The sequence below is a fragment of the Coregonus lavaretus genome (genome assembly GCF_964263955.1).
Source record: "Coregonus lavaretus genome assembly, contig: HAP1_SCAFFOLD_622, whole genome shotgun sequence".
Lineage (NCBI taxonomy): Eukaryota > Metazoa > Chordata > Actinopteri > Salmoniformes > Salmonidae > Coregonus > Coregonus lavaretus.
The window spans coordinates 78,586-99,487 of NW_028158449.1; the positions used below are offsets into that span (position 1 = coordinate 78,586).

Here is a 20,902-nt window from a genome sequence, read left to right on the forward strand (position 1 = left end):
AGTGGGCCTTCCTTATAGTATAATAAACAATACCAGTAGAGATGGAGTGGGCCTTCCTTATAGTATAATAAACAATACCAGTAGAGATGGAGTGGGCCTTCCTTATAGTATAATAAACAATACCAGTAGAGATGGAGTGGGCCTTCCTTATAGTATAATAAACAATACCAGTAGAGATGGAGTGGGTCTTCCTTATAGTATAATAAACAATACCAGTAGAGATGGAGTGGGTCTTCCTTATAGTATAATAAACAATACCAGTAGAGATGGAGTGGGTCTTCCTTATAGTATAATAAACAATACCAGTAGAGATGGAGTGGGCCTTCCTTATAGTATAATAAACAATACCAGTAGAGATGGAGTGGGCCTTCCTTATAGTATAATAAACAATACCAGTAGAGATGGAGTGGGCCTTCCTTATAGTATAATAAACAATACCAGTAGAGATGGAGTGGGCCTTCCTTATAGTATAATAAACAATACCAGTAGAGATGGAGTGGGCCTTCCTTATAGTATAATAAACAATACCAGTAGAGATGGAGTGGGCCTTCCTTATAGTATAATAAACAATACCAGTAGAGATGGAGTGGGCCTTCCTTATAGTATAATAAACAATACCAGTAGAGATGGAGTGGGTCTTCCTTATAGTATAATAAACAATACCAGTAGAGATGGAGTGGGCCTTCCTTATAGTATAATAAACAATACCAGTAGAGATGGAGTGGGCATTCCTTATAGTATAATAAACAATACCAGTAGAGATGGAGTGGGCCTTCCTTATAGTATAATAAACAATACCAGTAGAGATGGAGTGGGCCTTCCTTATAGTATAATAAACAATACCAGTAGAGATGGAGTGGGCCTTCCTTATAGTATAATAAACAATACCAGTAGAGATGGAGTGGGCCTTCCTTATAGTATAATAAACGATACCAGTAGAGATGGAGTGGGCCTTCCTTATAGTATAATAAACAATACCAGTAGAGATGGAGTGGGCCTTCCTTATAGTATAATAAACAATACCAGTAGAGATGGAGTGGGTCTTCCTTATAGTATAATAAACAATACCAGTAGAGATGGAGTGGGCATTCCTTATAGTATAATAAACAATACCAGTAGAGATGGAGTGGGCCTTCCTTATAGTATAATAAACAATACCAGTAGAGATGGAGTGGGCCTTCCTTATAGTATAATAAACAATACCAGTAGAGATGGAGTGGGCCTTCCTTATAGTATAATAAACAATACCAGTAGAGATGGAGTGGGCATTCCTTATAGTATAATAAACAATACCAGTAGAGATGGAGTGGGCCTTCCTTATAGTATAATAAACAATACCAGTAGAGATGGAGTGGGCATTCCTTATAGTATAATAAACAATACCAGTAGAGATGGAGTGGGCCTTCCTTATAGTATAATAAACAATACCAGTAGAGATGGAGTGGGCCTTCCTTATAGTATAATAAACAATACCAGTAGAGATGGAGTGGGCCTTCCTTATAGTATAATAAACAATACCAGTAGAGATGGAGTGGGCCTTCCTTATAGTATAATAAACAATACCAGTAGAGATGGAGTGGGCCTTCCTTATAGTATAATAAACAATACCAGTAGAGATGGAGTGGGCCTTCCTTATAGTATAATAAACAATACCAGTAGAGATGGAGTGGGCCTTCCTTATAGTATAATAAACAATACCAGTAGAGATGGAGTGGGTCTTCCTTATAGTATAATAAACAATACCAGTAGAGATGGAGTGGGTCTTCCTTATAGTATAATAAACAATACCAGTAGAGATGGAGTGGGTCTTCCTTATAGTATAATAAACAATACCAGTAGAGATGGAGTGGGCCTTCCTTATAGTATAATAAACAATACCAGTAGAGATGGAGTGGGCCTTCCTTATAGTATAATAAACAATACCAGTAGAGATGGAGTGGGCCTTCCTTATAGTATAATAAACAATACCAGTAGAGATGGAGTGGGCCTTCCTTATAGTATAATAAACAATACCAGTAGAGATGGAGTGGGCCTTCCTTATAGTATAATAAACAATACCAGTAGAGATGGAGTGGGCCTTCCTTATAGTATAATAAACAATACCAGTAGAGATGGAGTGGGCCTTCCTTATAGTATAATAAACAATACCAGTAGAGATGGAGTGGGTCTTCCTTATAGTATAATAAACAATACCAGTAGAGATGGAGTGGGCCTTCCTTATAGTATAATAAACAATACCAGTAGAGATGGAGTGGGCATTCCTTATAGTATAATAAACAATACCAGTAGAGATGGAGTGGGCCTTCCTTATAGTATAATAAACAATACCAGTAGAGATGGAGTGGGCCTTCCTTATAGTATAATAAACAATACCAGTAGAGATGGAGTGGGCCTTCCTTATAGTATAATAAACAATACCAGTAGAGATGGAGTGGGCCTTCCTTATAGTATAATAAACGATACCAGTAGAGATGGAGTGGGCCTTCCTTATAGTATAATAAACAATACCAGTAGAGATGGAGTGGGCCTTCCTTATAGTATAATAAACAATACCAGTAGAGATGGAGTGGGTCTTCCTTATAGTATAATAAACAATACCAGTAGAGATGGAGTGGGCATTCCTTATAGTATAATAAACAATACCAGTAGAGATGGAGTGGGCCTTCCTTATAGTATAATAAACAATACCAGTAGAGATGGAGTGGGCCTTCCTTATAGTATAATAAACAATACCAGTAGAGATGGAGTGGGCCTTCCTTATAGTATAATAAACAATACCAGTAGAGATGGAGTGGGCCTTCCTTATAGTATAATAAACAATACCAGTAGAGATGGAGTGGGCCTTCCTTATAGTATAATAAACAATACCAGTAGAGATGGAGTGGGCCTTCCTTATAGTATAATAAACAATACCAGTAGAGATGGAGTGGGTCTTCCTTATAGTATAATAAACAATACCAGTAGAGATGGAGTGGGTCTTCCTTATAGTATAATAAACAATACCAGTAGAGATGGAGTGGGTCTTCCTTATAGTATAATAAACAATACCAGTAGAGATGGAGTGGGTCTTCCTTATAGTATAATAAACAATACCAGTAGAGATGGAGTGGGCCTTCCTTATAGTATAATAAACAATACCAGTAGAGATGGAGTGGGCCTTCCTTATAGTATAATAAACAATACCAGTAGAGATGGAGTGGGCCTTCCTTATAGTATAATAAACAATACCAGTAGAGATGGAGTGGGCCTTCCTTATAGTATAATAAACAATACCAGTAGAGATGGAGTGGGCCTTCCTTATAGTATAATAAACAATACCAGTAGAGATGGAGTGGGCCTTCCTTATAGTATAATAAACAATACCAGTAGAGATGGAGTGGGCCTTCCTTATAGTATAATAAACAATACCAGTAGAGATGGAGTGGGTCTTCCTTATAGTATAATAAACAATACCAGTAGAGATGGAGTGGGCCTTCCTTATAGTATAATAAACAATACCAGTAGAGATGGAGTGGGCATTCCTTATAGTATAATAAACAATACCAGTAGAGATGGAGTGGGCCTTCCTTATAGTATAATAAACAATACCAGTAGAGATGGAGTGGGCCTTCCTTATAGTATAATAAACAATACCAGTAGAGATGGAGTGGGCCTTCCTTATAGTATAATAAACAATACCAGTAGAGATGGAGTGGGCCTTCCTTATAGTATAATAAACGATACCAGTAGAGATGGAGTGGGCCTTCCTTATAGTATAATAAACGATACCAGTAGAGATGGAGTGGGCCTTCCTTATAGTATAATAAACAATACCAGTAGAGATGGAGTGGGCCTTCCTTATAGTATAATAAACAATACCAGTAGAGATGGAGTGGGCCTTCCTTATAGTATAATAAACAATACCAGTAGAGATGGAGTGGGCCTTCCTTATAGTATAATAAACAATACCAGTAGAGATGGAGTGGGCCTTCCTTATAGTATAATAAACAATACCAGTAGAGATGGAGTGGGCCTTCCTTATAGTATAATAAACAATACCAGTAGAGATGGAGTGGGTCTTCCTTATAGTATAATAAACAATACCAGTAGAGATGGAGTGGGCCTTCCTTATAGTATAATAAACAATACCAGTAGAGATGGAGTGGGCCTTCCTTATAGTATAATAAACAATACCAGTAGAGATGGAGTGGGCCTTCCTTATAGTATAATAAACAATACCAGTAGAGATGGAGTGGGCCTTCCTTATAGTATAATAAACAATACCAGTAGAGATGGAGTGGGCCTTCCTTATAGTATAATAAACAATACCAGTAGAGATGGAGTGGGTCTTCCTTATAGTATAATAAACAATACCAGTAGAGATGGAGTGGGCCTTCCTTATAGTATAATAAACAATACCAGTAGAGATGGAGTGGGCATTCCTTATAGTATAATAAACAATACCAGTAGAGATGGAGTGGGCCTTCCTTATAGTATAATAAACAATACCAGTAGAGATGGAGTGGGCCTTCCTTATAGTATAATAAACAATACCAGTAGAGATGGAGTGGGCCTTCCTTATAGTATAATAAACAATACCAGTAGAGATGGAGTGGGCCTTCCTTATAGTATAATAAACGATACCAGTAGAGATGGAGTGGGCCTTCCTTATAGTATAATAAACGATACCAGTAGAGATGGAGTGGGCCTTCCTTATAGTATAATAAACAATACCAGTAGAGATGGAGTGGGCCTTCCTTATAGTATAATAAACAATACCAGTAGAGATGGAGTGGGCCTTCCTTATAGTATAATAAACAATACCAGTAGAGATGGAGTGGGCCTTCCTTATAGTATAATAAACAATACCAGTAGAGATGGAGTGGGCCTTCCTTATAGTATAATAAACAATACCAGTAGAGATGGAGTGGGCCTTCCTTATAGTATAATAAACAATACCAGTAGAGATGGAGTGGGCCTTCCTTATAGTATAATAAACAATACCAGTAGAGATGGAGTGGGCCTTCCTTATAGTATAATAAACAATACCAGTAGAGATGGAGTGGGCCTTCCTTATAGTATAATAAACAATACCAGTAGAGATGGAGTGGGCCTTCCTTATAGTATAATAAACAATACCAGTAGAGATGGAGTGGGCCTTCCTTATAGTATAATAAACAATACCAGTAGAGATGGAGTGGGCCTTCCTTATAGTATAATAAACAATACCAGTAGAGATGGAGTGGGCCTTCCTTATAGTATAATAAACAATACCAGTAGAGATGGAGTGGGCCTTCCTTATAGTATAATAAACAATACCAGTAGAGATGGAGTGGGCCTTCCTTATAGTATAATAAACAATACCAGTAGAGATGGAGTGGGCCTTCCTTATAGTATAATAAACAATACCAGTAGAGATGGAGTGGGCCTTCCTTATAGTATAATAAACAATACCAGTAGAGATGGAGTGGGCCTTCCTTATAGTATAATAAACAATACCAGTAGAGATGGAGTGGGCCTTCCTTATAGTATAATAAACAATACCAGTAGAGATGGAGTGGGCCTTCCTTATAGTATAATAAACAATACCAGTAGAGATGGAGTGGGCCTTCCTTATAGTATAATAAACAATACCAGTAGAGATGGAGTGGGCCTTCCTTATAGTATAATAAACAATACCAGTAGAGATGGAGTGGGCCTTCCTTATAGTATAATAAACAATACCAGTAGAGATGGAGTGGGCCTTCCTTATAGTATAATAAACAATACCAGTAGAGATGGAGTGGGCCTTCCTTATAGTATAATAAACAATACCAGTAGAGATGGAGTGGGCCTTCCTTATAGTATAATAAACAATACCAGTAGAGATGGAGTGGGCCTTCCTTATAGTATAATAAACAATACCAGTAGAGATGGAGTGGGCCTTCCTTATAGTATAATAAACAATACCAGTAGAGATGGAGTGGGCCTTCCTTATAGTATAATAAACAATACCAGTAGAGATGGAGTGGGCCTTCCTTATAGTATAATAAACAATACCAGTAGAGATGGAGTGGGCCTTCCTTATAGTATAATAAACAATACCAGTAGAGATGGAGTGGGCCTTCCTTATAGTATAATAAACAATACCAGTAGAGATGGAGTGGGCCTTCCTTATAGTATAATAAACAATACCAGTAGAGATGGAGTGGGCCTTCCTTATAGTATAATAAACAATACCAGTAGAGATGGAGTGGGCCTTCCTTATAGTATAATAAACAATACCAGTAGAGATGGAGTGGGCCTTCCTTATAGTATAATAAACAATACCAGTAGAGATGGAGTGGGCCTTCCTTATAGTATAATAAACAATACCAGTAGAGATGGAGTGGGTCTTCCTTATAGTATAATAAACAATACCAGTAGAGATGGAGTGGGCCTTCCTTATAGTATAATAAACAATACCAGTAGAGATGGAGTGGGCCTTCCTTATAGTATAATAAACAATACCAGTAGAGATGGAGTGGGCCTTCCTTATAGTATAATAAACAATACCAGTAGAGATGGAGTGGGCCTTCCTTATAGTATAATAAACAATACCAGTAGAGATGGAGTGGGCCTTCCTTATAGTATAATAAACAATACCAGTAGAGATGGAGTGGGCCTTCCTTATAGTATAATAAACAATACCAGTAGAGATGGAGTGGGCCTTCCTTATAGTATAATAAACAATACCAGTAGAGATGGAGTGGGTCTTCCTTATAGTATAATAAACAATACCAGTAGAGATGGAGTGGGCCTTCCTTATAGTATAATAAACAATACCAGTCGAGATGGAGTGGGCCTTCCTTATAGTATAATAAACAATACCAGTAGAGATGGAGTGGGCATTCCTTATAGTATAATAAACAATACCAGTAGAGATGGAGTGGGCCTTCCTTATAGTATAATAAACAATACCAGTAGAGATGGAGTGGGTCTTCCTTATAGTAGTCCTGTGTAGCTCAGTTGGTAGAGCATGGCGCTTGCAACGCCAGGGTTGTGGGTTCGATTCCCACGGGGGACCAGTATGTCAATGCATGCACTCACTAACTGTAAGTCGCTCTGGATAAGAGCGTCTGCTAAATGACTAAAATGTCAAATGTACTTTCACAATCCACCGTAGGAGTCTGTAGACTAATATACTTCAGCACTGGACAGCTCTCCTGACACAACCTACTGAAGATTGGGGTGGGTCCTTGGTTTGTTGTGGTGCCATATTCTTTCCATTTTTTAAATAATGGATTTAATGGTGCTCCGTGGGATGTTGAACGTTTCTGATATTTTTTTATAACCCAACCCTGATCTGTACTTCTCCACAACTTTGTCCCTGACCTGTTTGGAGAGCTCCTTGGTCTTCATGGTGCCGCTTGCTTGGTGGTGCCCCTTGCTTGGTGGTGCCCCTTGCTTAGTGGTGCTGCAGACTCTGGGGCCTTTCAGAACAGGTGTATATATACTGAGATCATGTGACACTTAGATTGCACACAGGTGGACTTTATTTAACTAATTATGTGACTTCTGAAGGTAATTGGTTCCACCAGATCTTATTTAGGGGCTTCATAGCAAAGGGGGTGAATACATATGCACGCACCACTTTTCCGTTTATATATTTTTTTCACTTCACCAATTTGGACTTTTATGTATGTCCATTACATGAAATCCCCCCCCCAAAATCCATTTTAAAATACAGGTTGTAATGCAACAAAATAGAAAAAATGCCAAGAGGGGTGAATACTTTTGCAAGGCGCTATATTAGGACCACTGTCAGTTGTTCTACCAGTTCAGCTGTGTGTCTTTATGTTGTCAGACAGAAAAGGAGAGCCTCACTCTAGGACAGGGTTCTTCAATTCCGGTCCTGGAGGGGGCCGAAACACCTGTTTTTCATCCTCTCCTTCTAATCAGGGGCTAATTCAGACCTGGGACACCAGGTGAGTGCAATTAACTACCAGGTAGAAATAAAAAACAGAAGTGTTTCGGCCCTCCAGGACCGGAATTGAAGAACCCTGGTCTAGATGCTCAGATACAATAGTTGAATAACCAACGATTCAACAGTCAAGCTGTCTTCACCAGGGTATAATGACATATACAACTACCTCATCCCTATATTGTTTATTTATTTATTTATTTATTTTGCTCTTTTGCACCCCAGTATCTCTATTTGCACATAATCTCTTGCTCATCTATCACTCCAGTGTTAATACTATTGTAATTATTTTGCACTATAGCCTATTTATTGCCTTACCTCCATAACTTGCTACATTTGCACACACTGTATATATATTTTCTGTTGTATTTTTGACTTTGTTTTTTACCCCATATGTAACTCTGTGTTGTTTTTATCGCACTGCTTTGCTTTATCTTGGCCAGGTCGCAGTTGTAAATGAGAACTTGTTCTCAACTGGCTTACCTGGTTAAATAAAGGTTAAATAAAAAAATAAAAATAAAAATATATATATATATTACACATACGATCATAGATACAACTTGGCTACACAGGCCTACTAACATTTAAAATGAATAGCAAAATCACAAGAATGGCTTCAGATTAAAGTCTACGTTGAGACCGAAGGGTGCAAGGGTCTTTAAATTAAAGATCCAGATGGCCTCGTTTTTTTGTATGTATTTTTTTTATATATATATATAGTGTTTTACCCCCGTTTTCTCCCCAATTTCATGATCTCCAATTGCGATCTTGTCTCATCGCTGCGACTCCCCAACGGGCTCGGGAGAGGCGGAGGTAGAGTTGTGTCCTCCGAAACATGACCCGCCAATCTGGGCTTAACACCCGCCCGCTTAACCCGGAAGCCAGCCGCACCAATGTTTCGGAGGAAACACCGTTCAACTTACGACCGAGGTCAGCCTGCAGGCGCCCAGCCCGCCACAAGGAGTCGCTAGAGTGCGATGAGCCAAGTAAAGCCCCCCCAGCCAAACCCTCCCCTAAACTGGACAACGCTGGGCCAATTGTGCGGCGCTCTATGGGACTCGTGGTCACGGCCGGATGTGACACAGCCTGGGATCGAACCCGGGTCTGTAGTGACTCCTTAAGCACTGCGAAGGAATGCCTTGCAGCCTCTCCTTTTAACAAATTGTCAAGGTCACCCCCTCTCCTAGGGAGGGTGACCTGGTCGATGCCGATATAGCGAAGGGATGAAATAGTTGTTCGCTTCCAAAAAGGGGGCCGGTACTGGGTATGTTGTCAGACTAACTGTGTGTATGTCGGTGTGTTAGGTTGTCAACTTAATAATTGTGTGTGTTTCAGATGTCCAGCTCGCCGCTGTCCAAGAAGCGTCGCGTGTCAGACTCAGAGACGAAGACGGGATCCCATTGCTCCTCCTCTAACTCTGTCAGAACTGAACTCTCTCACACACCCGCCAACGTACGTACACACACACTCTGCTCCTCCAACTCTGTCAGAACTGAACTCTCTCACACACACTGCTGGGTTAGTTTGACTGGTTTTCACTCGTGTTTTGTTCTCTCCAGGGCATGGCTAAGAATAGCAATGATGCTGAGATCGATGAAGGCCTGTACTCCAGACAGCTGTAAGTACCATATCTGTACCCCATGAAGGTCTGTACTCCAGACAGCTGTAAGTACCATATCTATACCCCATGAAGGTCTGTACTCCAGATAGCTGTAAGTACCATATCTATACCCCATGAAGGCCTGTACTCCAGACAGCTCTAAGCCATGAAGGCCTGTACTCCAGACAGCTGTAAGCCATGAAGGCCTGTACTCCAGACAGCTCTAAGCCATGAAGGTCTGTACTCCAGACAGCTCTAAGCCATGAAGGCCTGTACTCCAGACAGCTCTAAGCCATGAAGGTCTGTACTCCAGACAGCTCTAAGCCATGAAGGCCTGTACTCCAGACAGCTGTAAGCCATGAAGGTCTGTACTCCAGACAGCTCTAAGCCATGAAGGCCTGTACTCCAGACAGCTGTAAGCCATGAAGGCCTGTACTCCAGACAGCTCTAAGCCATGAAGGTCTGTACTCCAGACAGCTCTAAGCCATGAAGGCCTGTACTCCAGACAGCTCTAAGCCATGAAGGTCTGTACTCCAGACAGCTCTAAGCCATGAAGGCCTGTACTCCAGACAGCTGTAAGCCATGAAGGTCTGTACTCCAGACAGCTCTAAGCCATGAAGGCCTGTACTCCAGACAGCTCTAAGCCATGAAGGCCTGTACTCCAGACAGCTCTAAGCCATGAAGGCCTGTACTCCAGACAGCTCTAAGCCATGAAGGCCTGTACTCCAGACAGCTCTAAGCCATGATGGCCTGTACTCCAGACAGCTCTAAGCCATGAAGGCCTGTACTCCAGACAGCTCTAAGCCATGAAGGCCTGTACTCCAGACAGCTCTAAGCCATGAAGGCCTGTACTCCAGACAGCTCTAAGCCATGATGGCCTGTACTCCAGACAGCTCTAAGCCATGAAGGCCTGTACTCCAGACAGCTCTAAGCCATGAAGGCCTGTACTCCAGACAGCTCTAAGCCATGAAGGCCTGTACTCCAGACAGCTCTAAGCCGTGAAGGCCTGTACTCCAGACAGCTCTAAGCCGTGAAGGCCTGTACTCCAGACAGCTGTAAGCCATGAAGGCCTGTACTCCAGACAGCTGTAAGCCATGAAGGCCTGTACTCCAGACAGCTGTAAGCCATGAAGGCCTGTACTCCAGACAGCTGTAAGCCATGAAGGCCTGTACTCCAGACAGCTCTAAGCCATGAAGGCCTGTACTCCAGACAGCTCTAAGCCATGAAGGCCTGTACTCCAGACAGCTCTAAGCCATGAAGGCCTGTACTCCAGACAGCTGTAAGCCATGAAGGCCTGTACTCCAGACAGCTGTAAGCCATGAAGGCCTGTACTCCAGACAGCTCTAAGCCATGAAGGCCTGTACTCCAGACAGCTGTAAGCCATGAAGGCCTGTACTCCAGACAGCTCTAAGCCATGAAGGCCTGTACTCCAGACAGCTCTAAGCCATGAAGGCCTGTACTCCAGACAGCTGTAAGCCATGAAGGCCTGTACTCCAGACAGCTCTAAGACATGATGGCCTGTACTCCAGACAGCTGTAAGCCATGAAGGCCTGTACTCCAGACAGCTCTAAGCCATGAAGGCCTGTACTCCAGACAGCTCTAAGCCATGAAGGCCTGTACTCCAGACAGCTGTAAGCCATGAAGGCCTGTACTCCAGACAGCTCTAAGCCATGAAATGTAAATGAAGGCCTGTACTCCAGACAGCTCTAAGCCATGAAGGCCTGTACTCCAGACAGCTCTAAGCCATGAAGGCCTGTACTCCAGACAGCTCTAAGCCATGATGGCCTGTACTCCAGACAGCTGTAAGCCATGAAGGCCTGTACTCCAGACAGCTCTAAGCCATGATGGCCTGTACTCCAGACAGCTGTAAGCCAAGTGTTTTGTTTTTTATTTCCTTTCACATGTGTTGCATCTGTACACTTTTTTTTTTTGTCTAGGCCAGGTGAAAAGCTTTCTAAATGAATGATTGATTAAAGCCTGGCCTCTTTCCTCCATAGAGCTCCAATGTCCTGGTCTCAGGGCTGAGGGGGCTGACGTAGTGTTATAAAGGTGCTATGTAGTCTTATAAAGCCTGTATTCTCTCCTCCGTAGCTACGTGTTGGGCCATGATGCTATGAAGCGCATGCAGAGCTCCAATGTCCTGGTCTCAGGGCTGAGAGGGCTTGGAGTGGAGATCGCTAAGAATGTCATCCTGGGTGGAGTCAAGAGTGTTACCCTGCACGACCAGGGACAGGCTGAGTGGAGAGACCTCTCCTCACAGGTACATGGTGTGTCTGTGGAGCTTATCTTTGGGCATGCTCATGTCAAGATGATATTGATCGGAACATGTTTTTAGTTCCATTTAGTTCTACCTGTGTAAGGAGGACCTATCTCTGTATTAACCCTGTCTCTCTGTCTCCAGTTCTACCTGTGAGGACCTATCTCTGTATTAACCCTGTCTCTCTGTCTCCAGTTCTACCTGTGAGGACCTATCTCTGTATTAACCCTGTCTCTCTGTCTCCAGTTCTACCTGTGAGAAGAGGACCTATCTCTGTATTAACCCTGTCTCTCTGTCTCCAGTTCTACCTGCGTGAAGAGGACCTATCTCTGTATTAACCCTGTCTCTCTGTCTCCAGTTCTACCTGTGAGAAGAGGACCTATCTCTGTATTAACCCTGTCTCTCTGTCTCCAGTTCTACCTGTGAGAAGAGGACCTATCTCTGTATTAACCCTGTCTCTCTGTCTCCAGTTCTACCTGCGTGAAGAGGACCTATCTCTGTATTAACCCTGTCTCTCTGTCTCCAGTTCTACCTGCGTGAAGAGGACCTATCTCTGTATTAACCCTGTCTCTCTGTCTCCAGTTCTACCTGCGTGAAGAGGACCTATCTCTGTATTAACCCTGTCTCTCTGTCTCCAGTTCTACCTGCGTGAAGAGGACCTATCTCTGTATTAACCCTGTCTCTCTGTCTCCAGTTCTACCTGCGTGAAGAGGACCTATCTCTGTATTAACCCTGTCTCTCTGTCTCCAGTTCTACCTGCGTGAAGAGGACCTATCTCTGTATTAACCCTGTCTCTCTGTCTCCAGTTCTACCTGTGAGAAGAGGACCTATCTCTGTATTAACCCTGTCTCTCTGTCTCCAGTTCTACCTGTGAGAAGAGGACCTATCTCTGTATTAACCCTGTCTCTCTGTCTCCAGTTCTACCTGCGTGAAGAGGACCTATCTCTGTATTAACCCTGTCTCTCTGTCTCCAGTTCTACCTGTGAGGACCTATCTCTGTATTAACCCTGTCTCTCTGTCTCCAGTTCTACCTGCGTGAAGAGGACCTATCTCTGTATTAACCCTGTCTCTCTGTCTCCAGTTCTACCTGTGAGAAGAGGACCTATCTCTGTATTAACCCTGTCTCTCTGTCTCCAGTTCTACCTGTGAGAAGAGGACCTATCTCTGTATTAACCCTGTCTCTCTGTCTCCAGTTCTACCTGTGAGAAGAGGACCTATCTCTGTATTAACCCTGTCTCTCTGTCTCCAGTTCTACCTGTGAGAAGAGGACCTATCTCTGTATTAACCCTGTCTCTCTGTCTCCAGTTCTACCTGTGAGAAGAGGACCTATCTCTGTATTAACCCTGTCTCTCTGTCTCCAGTTCTACCTGCGTGAAGAGGACCTGGGGAAGAACAGGGCTGAAGTGTCTCAGACTCGCCTGGCTGAGCTCAACAGCTACGTACCTGTAGTGGCCTACACTGGAGCCCTCACCGACGACTACCTGACTCAGTTCCAGGTAGGTTATAAACTACATTACCCATCAACCCCGGTACCTAGTTAAACTACATTACGCTGGAGCCCTCACTGATGACTAGTGTTGCACGGTATACCGACTTTGGTACTTTTTGCATACTAGAACATGAAAAATGGGTCGGTTCTAGAATTTATTTTCAGGACTTCTGTCAAATGTGTCTCACGGATCCTGTCAATCAGCCCAGCCCACCCCTTATTATAGATCACCCTGCCTACTCCACTAACTCACAGGGAGTCTGGGCAGCATCATGCTAGCTCCCCACTCACGCTGCACTGGGAGTCTGGGCAGCATCATGCTAGCTCCCCACTCACGCTGCACTGGGAGTCTGGGCAGCATCATGCTAGCTCCCCACTCACGCTACACAGAAGTTAACACACTTTAATAATGTGACACGGCATGTAGAAATGTTGACACTGTTAATTCCTGTTCACAGAACAATGCCCATACAGGCTAGAACGCTTTACAATGCAAGAAGGTACCGGTAGCTTACGTCTTTGTAGGCTAACTTTCCTTGCTAGCTGACGGCTAAAGCTGACATCAATTCACTACCCTAGTACTTTGTTTGTGATAATATGCAAACCATAATGCAAAATATGCTGATTTCAAAACTGATTGCCACCAAAATCTTTTTTTATTCACTTATTCGGTCTCTCACGTCTCTCCCAAAGTATTATGTATTGCCTCAGTGAACTGACTGCCTCGTCATTACTGGTTAAAGAGAGCACACATTTATATAAAATAAGCTACTTCTATGCAAATGTTGTTGATCAGTACAATAAAATAAGTCCTGACTGTAATCCGATTGTTTGTCATCTGTAGCCCCATGAAATCAACCTCAATAACTCAATGCATACACACTCCTATTGAATATGCATTCACCTGTAACCCTGTCCCTAACCCTGTCCCTGACCCTGTCCCTAACCCTGACCCCTAACCCTAACCTGTATTGTGGATGGGCCTAGTCTTAATTTACCCAGTTTATCAACAGAGATTCAAATTAATAATTACCATTTGTATTTTTTAAGAATCCCCATTGTTCCTGCCAAGGCAGCAGCTACTCATTTTTACATTTGAGTCATTTAGCAGACGCTCTTATCCAGAGCGACTTACAGTTAGTGAGTGCATATTGAGAAATTGATAAGAAGATTGTGGGAGCTGTACTGTTAGATTTCAGTGCAGCCTTTTGATATTATTGACCTTAACCTGTTGAGAAAATTTATGTGTTATGGCTTTTCAACCTCAGCTCTGAATCCACGATATGGCAATCTATCTAATGGAAGCTTTCTTTAATAGAAGCTTCTCTAATGTCAAACATGTAAAGTGTGGTGTACCGCAGGGCAGCTCTTTAGGCCCTCTTCTCTTTTCTATTTCTTACCAATGACCTGCCACTGGCATTAACCTCTTAAGGATCGGACCCTTTTTTCCAATTTTTGCCTAAAATGACATACCCAAATCTAACTGCCTGTAGCTCAGGAACTGAAGCAAGGATATGCATATTCTTGATACCATTTGAAAGGAAACACTTTGAAGTTTGTGGAAATGTGAAATTAATGTAGGAGAATATAACATTAGATCTGGTAAAAAATAACACAAACAAAAAAACATGCGTTTTCTATTTATTTTATGTTCCATCTTTGAAATGCAAGAGAAAGGCCATAATATAATATTGCGGTTTAGGCGCAATTTAGATTTTGCCCACCTGATGGCAGCAGTGTGTGTGCAAAGTTTTAGATTGATCCAGTGAAGCATTGCAATACTGGACTATTTTGTATCAAGTCTGCCCAAATGTGCCGAATTGGTCAATTGATACATTTTCAAGTACACAACTATAGAGAAAATACAAAAATAATACACATTTTAAGTTTACACACTCCCAGGAATGTCATACATGATGGATCATTAGCTTATACAATAACTTTCACAGATCTAGATGGCCGGGCGGGGTGGGTGTGGAGCCAGAGATAGCAGGGGTTCAAACTGTAAAACCCAGTTCCTACATTGGAATATAGAATGGATTTTATCAAACAAAACTATGCTACATTTTATCTCTGGGACCCTCAGGATGACAAATCAGAGCAAGATTACTGAATGCAAGTACATTACTTACCTTCAGAGGTGAATGTATCAAACCAGTTGCCGTGATACGTTTTTGGTATTTTTCACTGTAATAGCTACTGTAAATTGGATGGTGCAGTTAAATTAACAAGAATGTAAGCTTTCTGCCCATATAAGACATGTCTATGTCCTGGAAAGTTTGCTGTTACTTACAACAGTCATGCTAATCACATTAGCGCACGTTAGCTCAACCGTCCCGTATACAGGACACCGATCCCGTAGAGGTTAAACAAAGTATGTGTGTCCATGTATGCTGATGATTCAACCATATACGCATCAGCAACCACAGCTAATGAAGTCACTGAAACCCTTAACAAAGAGTTGCAGTCTGTTTTGGAATGGGTGGCCAGTAATAAACTGGTCCTGAACATCTCTATAATTAAGAGCATTGTATTTGGTACAAATCATTCCCTAAGTTCTAGACCTCAGCTGAATCTGGTAATGAATGGTGTGGCTGTTGAACAAGTTGAGGAGACTAAATTACTTGGTGTTACCTTAGATTGCAAACTGTAATGGTCAAAACCATATAGATTCAATGGTTGTAAAGATTGGGAGAGGTCTGTCCGTAAAACAGATGCTCTGCTTTTTTTGACACCACACTCCACAAAGCAAGTTCTGCAGGCTCTAGTTTTGTCTTATCTTGATTATTGTCCAGTCGTGTGGTCGATTGCTACAAAGGAAAGACCTAGTTCGTCTTGCTCTTCATTGTAATCAGAGGGCTGATATAAATACTATGCATGCCAGTCTCTCTTGGTTAAGAGTTGAGGAGAGACGGTGAATCACTTTTTATTTTTATAAGAAACATTGTGTTGAATCCCAAATTGTTTGCATAGTCAACTTACACACAGCTCTGACACACACTTACCCACCAGACATGCCACCAGGGGTCTTTTCCCAGTCCACAAATCCAGAACAAATTCAAGAAAGCGTACAGTGTTATATAGAACCATTATTGCATGGAACTCCATTCCATCTCATATTGCTCAAATAAACAGCAAACCTGGTTTCAAAAAACAGATAAAGCAACACCTCACGACACAACGCCTCTCCCCTATTTGACCTAGATAGTTTGTGTGTATGTATTGTAATGTAGGCTACGTGTGCCAGTCTGTTTAGCTTTGTACATTTTAATAAATATAGACCCAGTTCTGTATTCCGCAGATTTCATTTAGGGAAAAAAAACCTGTTATCACACACGAACCTGCAGCCACTGGATAGCTTGTCAGTTGACGTTCGAAGTAACGGCGCGGAGCAGTGACAGAGCTCCATTGAGCTTTTTGACCATGGCCATAATTACATTCTATTCACTCTAATCATGCTAAATTCTCTGACTTAAATAGTCTAACTAAAGTGTGTGTGAGCCATATATGGTGGTGAGGGTTGGACTATACCATTCTCTACAGAGTTTATATATATTTATTAACATTGAATGAAATAATAGTTTTTATGGGTGAACACCCTATGTACTGTAGTGTATACTCTATAACATGTCTGTGTGTTGTGTTGCAGGTTGTAGTCCTGACCAACTCCCCCCTAGAGGAGCAGCAGAGTATTGGAGAGGTCTGTCACAGTAACGGCATCAAGCTGGTGATCGCTGACACACGGGGACTCTTCGGACAGCTCTTCTGTGACTTTGGAGAGGAGATGCTGGTGATTGATACCAACGGAGAGCAGCCTCTCTCTGCCATGATCTCCATGATCACCAAGGTTAGTACCCTGATACCAACGGAGAGCAGCCTCTCTCTGCCATGATCTCCATGATCACCAAGGTTAGTACCCTGCTAAAATTCAGGCGGTAACACTAAAATGTGGAAAAGGTAGAGGGGTATTTTCAGATTTTTATCGTGATTATAAAAAAAAATCTATAAATACGTTTGTTTGTACATTAATGGTCAAATACGCTGCATTTCAGACAGTCAGCAATAATCTAATGAATTCAGGGCTTGTGAAATTATCCCCAGGCTAAATATAAGCCTTCCACAACCGTACCCAGGCTAAATATAAGCCTTCCACAACCGTACCCAGGCTAAATATAAGCCTTCCACAACCGTAAAGACCCACTAATAATTGTATGCTTTTATCAAAATAGTTTAACCTGCTTTTTTACAATAGCTGATCTGGCTTGAAAATGCCCTTTTTTGTTACTAATGTTACCAGAACCATGCATAATGCACATTCACTAATAATGACTAACTTCTTGTAGAAGGCGTCATAGAAAATGTATACAATCTCAAAAGCACAAGCCCACGTGCTAGTGAGTAGCCGGCTAATCCAGGGTTTCCTAAACTCTGTCCTGGGGGCCCACCTGGTTGCACCGTTTTGGCTTTTGCCCTAGCAGTACACAGCTGATTGAAATATTTAAATGCTTGATGATTTGGGGGGGGGGGGGGGGGGGCAGGACTAACTCTGGAAAACCTTACAAGCTTGATACGGTGGGCTCCAAAAGTATTGGGATACTCCTGTACTTTGGATTTGAAATGATACACGAGTGGCGCAGTGGTCTAAGGCACTGCATCGCAGTGCTAGCTGTGCCACTAGAGATCCTGGTTCGAATCCAGGCTTTGTCGTAGCCGGCCGCGACCGGGAGACCCATGGGGCGGCGCACAATTGGCCCAGCGTCGTCCAGGGTAGGGGAGGGAATGGCTGGCAAGGATGTAGCTCAGTTGGTAGAGCATGGCGTTTGCAACGCCAGGGTTGTGGGTTCGATTCCCACGGGGTGCCAGTATGAAAAGAAAATGTCGTAAATGTAATACAATGACTATGCGGTTAAAGTGCAGACTGTCAGCTTTAATTAGAGGGTTTTTTCATACATATCGGATGAACCGTTTAGAAATTACAGCACTTTTTGTACGTAGTCCCCCCATTTTAGGGACAAATTTACATTTACATTTTAGTCATTTAGCAGACGCTCTTATCCAGAGCGACTTACAGTTAGTGCAGACATTCTAACCTCTCACCATTTCAATAACGGGAGGGTAGGTATTTGGGGGGCGAATAATATTTGTGCGTTTTAACTAGATATATTTGCTTGCTAACAAAGTAGAACAGTTGAATTGTTATGAACACACCCTTCTGTCCAACTCCAACTGTTTGAATAGCATGTTAGCCTGTCCACTTTGTTCAGATGTGGAAAACAATTGTGTTTCATGCTTATTGCACATTTTTATATTTTATGCTTATTGCACAAAAGTCTTTGGCTAAAATGCTGCTAGCGGTACGTGGTACCGCAATGTCGTGCGCAACAGAATTGATGTTCATTTTTAGTAGTGTCCGCTCTGCTAAATGCAATTTGAGGAGTTGAGACATAAAAAGGGTATTGGTAGAAAAGTTACCTTCTCCTCTATTACAGTAAAATACTGTCTCAATGTGTTTTGGTGTCCATATGACCGATTCTATTGGACCAAACCTCGAATCCGCTCGTCAGAGAGGGAGATGTGATCTGTCATCTTTGTTGTTATGAGTGGAAAGAGAGGGGAGGGGGGGGGGGGTAAATTGGAAGGTGCACACAGCCTACAAGTCATGGCACACAGCCTACAAGTCATGGCACACAGCCTACAAGTCATGGCACACAGCCTACAAGTGGCCACTGGCCTAAACCCTAGATATTACCCAGCCCTGGCCTAAACCCTAGATATTACCCAGCCCTGGCCTAAACCCTAGATATTACCCAGCCCTGGCCTAAACCCTAGATATTACCCAGCCCTGGCCTAAACCCTAGATATTACCCAGCCCTGGCCTAAACCCTAGATATTACCCAGCCCTGGCCTAAACCCTAGATATTACCCAGCCCTGGCCTAAACCCTAGATATTACCCAGCCCTGGCCTAAACCCTAGATATTACCCAGCCCTGGCCTAAACCCTAGATATTACCCAGCCCTGGCCTAAACCCTAGATATTACCCAGCCCTGGCCTAAACCCTAGATATTACCCAGGCCTGGCCTAAACCCTAGATATTACCCAGCCCTGGCCTAAACCCTAGATATTACCCAGCCCTGGCCTAAACCCTAGATATTACCCAGCCCTGGCCTAAACCCTAGATATTACCCAGCCCTGGCCTAAACCCTAGATATTACCCAGCCCTGGCCTAAACCCTAGATATTACCCAGCCCTGGCCTAAACCCTAGATATTACCCAGCCCTGGCCTAAACCCTAGATATTACCCAGCCCTGGCCTAAACCCTAGATATTAGTCCACTACTAGCGCTGTAGATGCTGCTGTTTGATACCTGGAAGCCCCTTTGGTTAGTAGCTTCGCTACACCTGAACTTAACCTGTATCTCAGCGAAAGACTGGGACGCTTCCAGGGTCAATCATTTGTTTAGCTGGAGAGTGACAAAATGTGTTCCGCGTTTAGGTAAGAAAAGTTGTTGTGGAACCACTGACTTAATATATGTCATTTAGCAGACGCTTTTATCCAAAGCGACTTAGTCATGCGCGCATCTATTTTTTTACGTATGGGTGGTCCCAGGAATCGAACCCACGTCCCTGGTGTTACAAGCGCCACGCTCTACCAACTGAGCTACGAAGGACCACTCATCATATGTGACGTTTCCAGTCTTCCTAGTACTGTCTCTTATCTCTTTTCATCTTGTCATTGAGTGGAACTGGTAACCTCTTCCTGGTTTCCCGTGTTGTGCAGATCTCATCCCTGCTTCTCACTCCGTAGGACGCAGCAGGTGTGGTGACGTGTCTGGACGAGACTCGCCACGGGTTTGAGAGCGGAGACTTTGTGATCTTCACTGAGGTGCAGGGCATGACTGAGCTCAACAGCTGCAAGCCGTTAGAAATCAAGACCCTGGGTGAGTCCTATCCTGTAGCAGTTCTTAGTATCATAGCCTGGTCTCAGATCTGTCTGTTAGCGCCATCAACATAACTTAGTATGGTCATAGCCTGGTCTCAGATCTGTCTGTTAGCGCCATCAACATAACTTAGTATGGTCATAGCCTGGTCTCAGATCTGTCTGTTAGCGCCATCAACATAACTTAGTATGGTCATAGCCTGGTCTCAGATCTGTCTTTGCTGTCTTGGGTTAGAGCCATAGCTCCGTCAACATAACTTAGTACTGCCGTGACAATGACCCTAGGATCTAGCTAGACGTCTCTCACAGTCCTGGCACCAGGCTACTGTCATGGTATCAGGGGCATATTCTATTCAGTACTCTTGAGTGAATAGAAGAAGTCTTCTAAAGTCAATACTCTCCTCATCTCCTTGCTCTCTCTCTCTCTCCGTCCAGGCCCATACACCTTCAGTATCTGTGACACCACAGGGTTCTCTGACTACGCCAGGGGAGGCATCGTCTCTCAGGTCAAGATGCCCAAGAAGGTGGCCTTCGTAAGTACCTCACGTTGTCCTCGGGTCATTGTGTCAGGTGAGCATGTGGTGGTTTTCATTAAACCGTTCTGTTGCTGTGACGTGGCAGACAGTTACTGCCATCTACAACAATGTTTAACGTAGTGGTACAAGCCTGGTCAAATGTTCAGGTTGCAAAACTTCAGT

At 42.8% G+C, this 20,902-nt stretch overlaps 1 protein-coding gene across 2 annotated transcripts in view; it reads left to right on the plus strand.

Moving 5' to 3' along the window:
• Nucleotides 1-20,902, plus strand: part of LOC311124011 (ubiquitin-like modifier-activating enzyme 1) — a 90,398-nt gene that overhangs the window by 36,879 nt on the left and 32,617 nt on the right. For both annotated transcript variants that reach the window (XM_084198232.1, XM_084198231.1), the window contains exons 2-8: nt 9,257-9,373; nt 9,481-9,539; nt 11,613-11,781; nt 13,140-13,274; nt 16,917-17,114; nt 20,073-20,205; nt 20,640-20,737. In XM_084198232.1, coding sequence (XP_084054358.1) covers nt 9,257-9,373; nt 9,481-9,539; nt 11,613-11,781; nt 13,140-13,274; nt 16,917-17,114; nt 20,073-20,205; nt 20,640-20,737 — 909 coding nt within the window. The remainder of the gene's footprint in view (nt 1-9,256; nt 9,374-9,480; nt 9,540-11,612; nt 11,782-13,139; nt 13,275-16,916; nt 17,115-20,072; nt 20,206-20,639; nt 20,738-20,902) is intronic.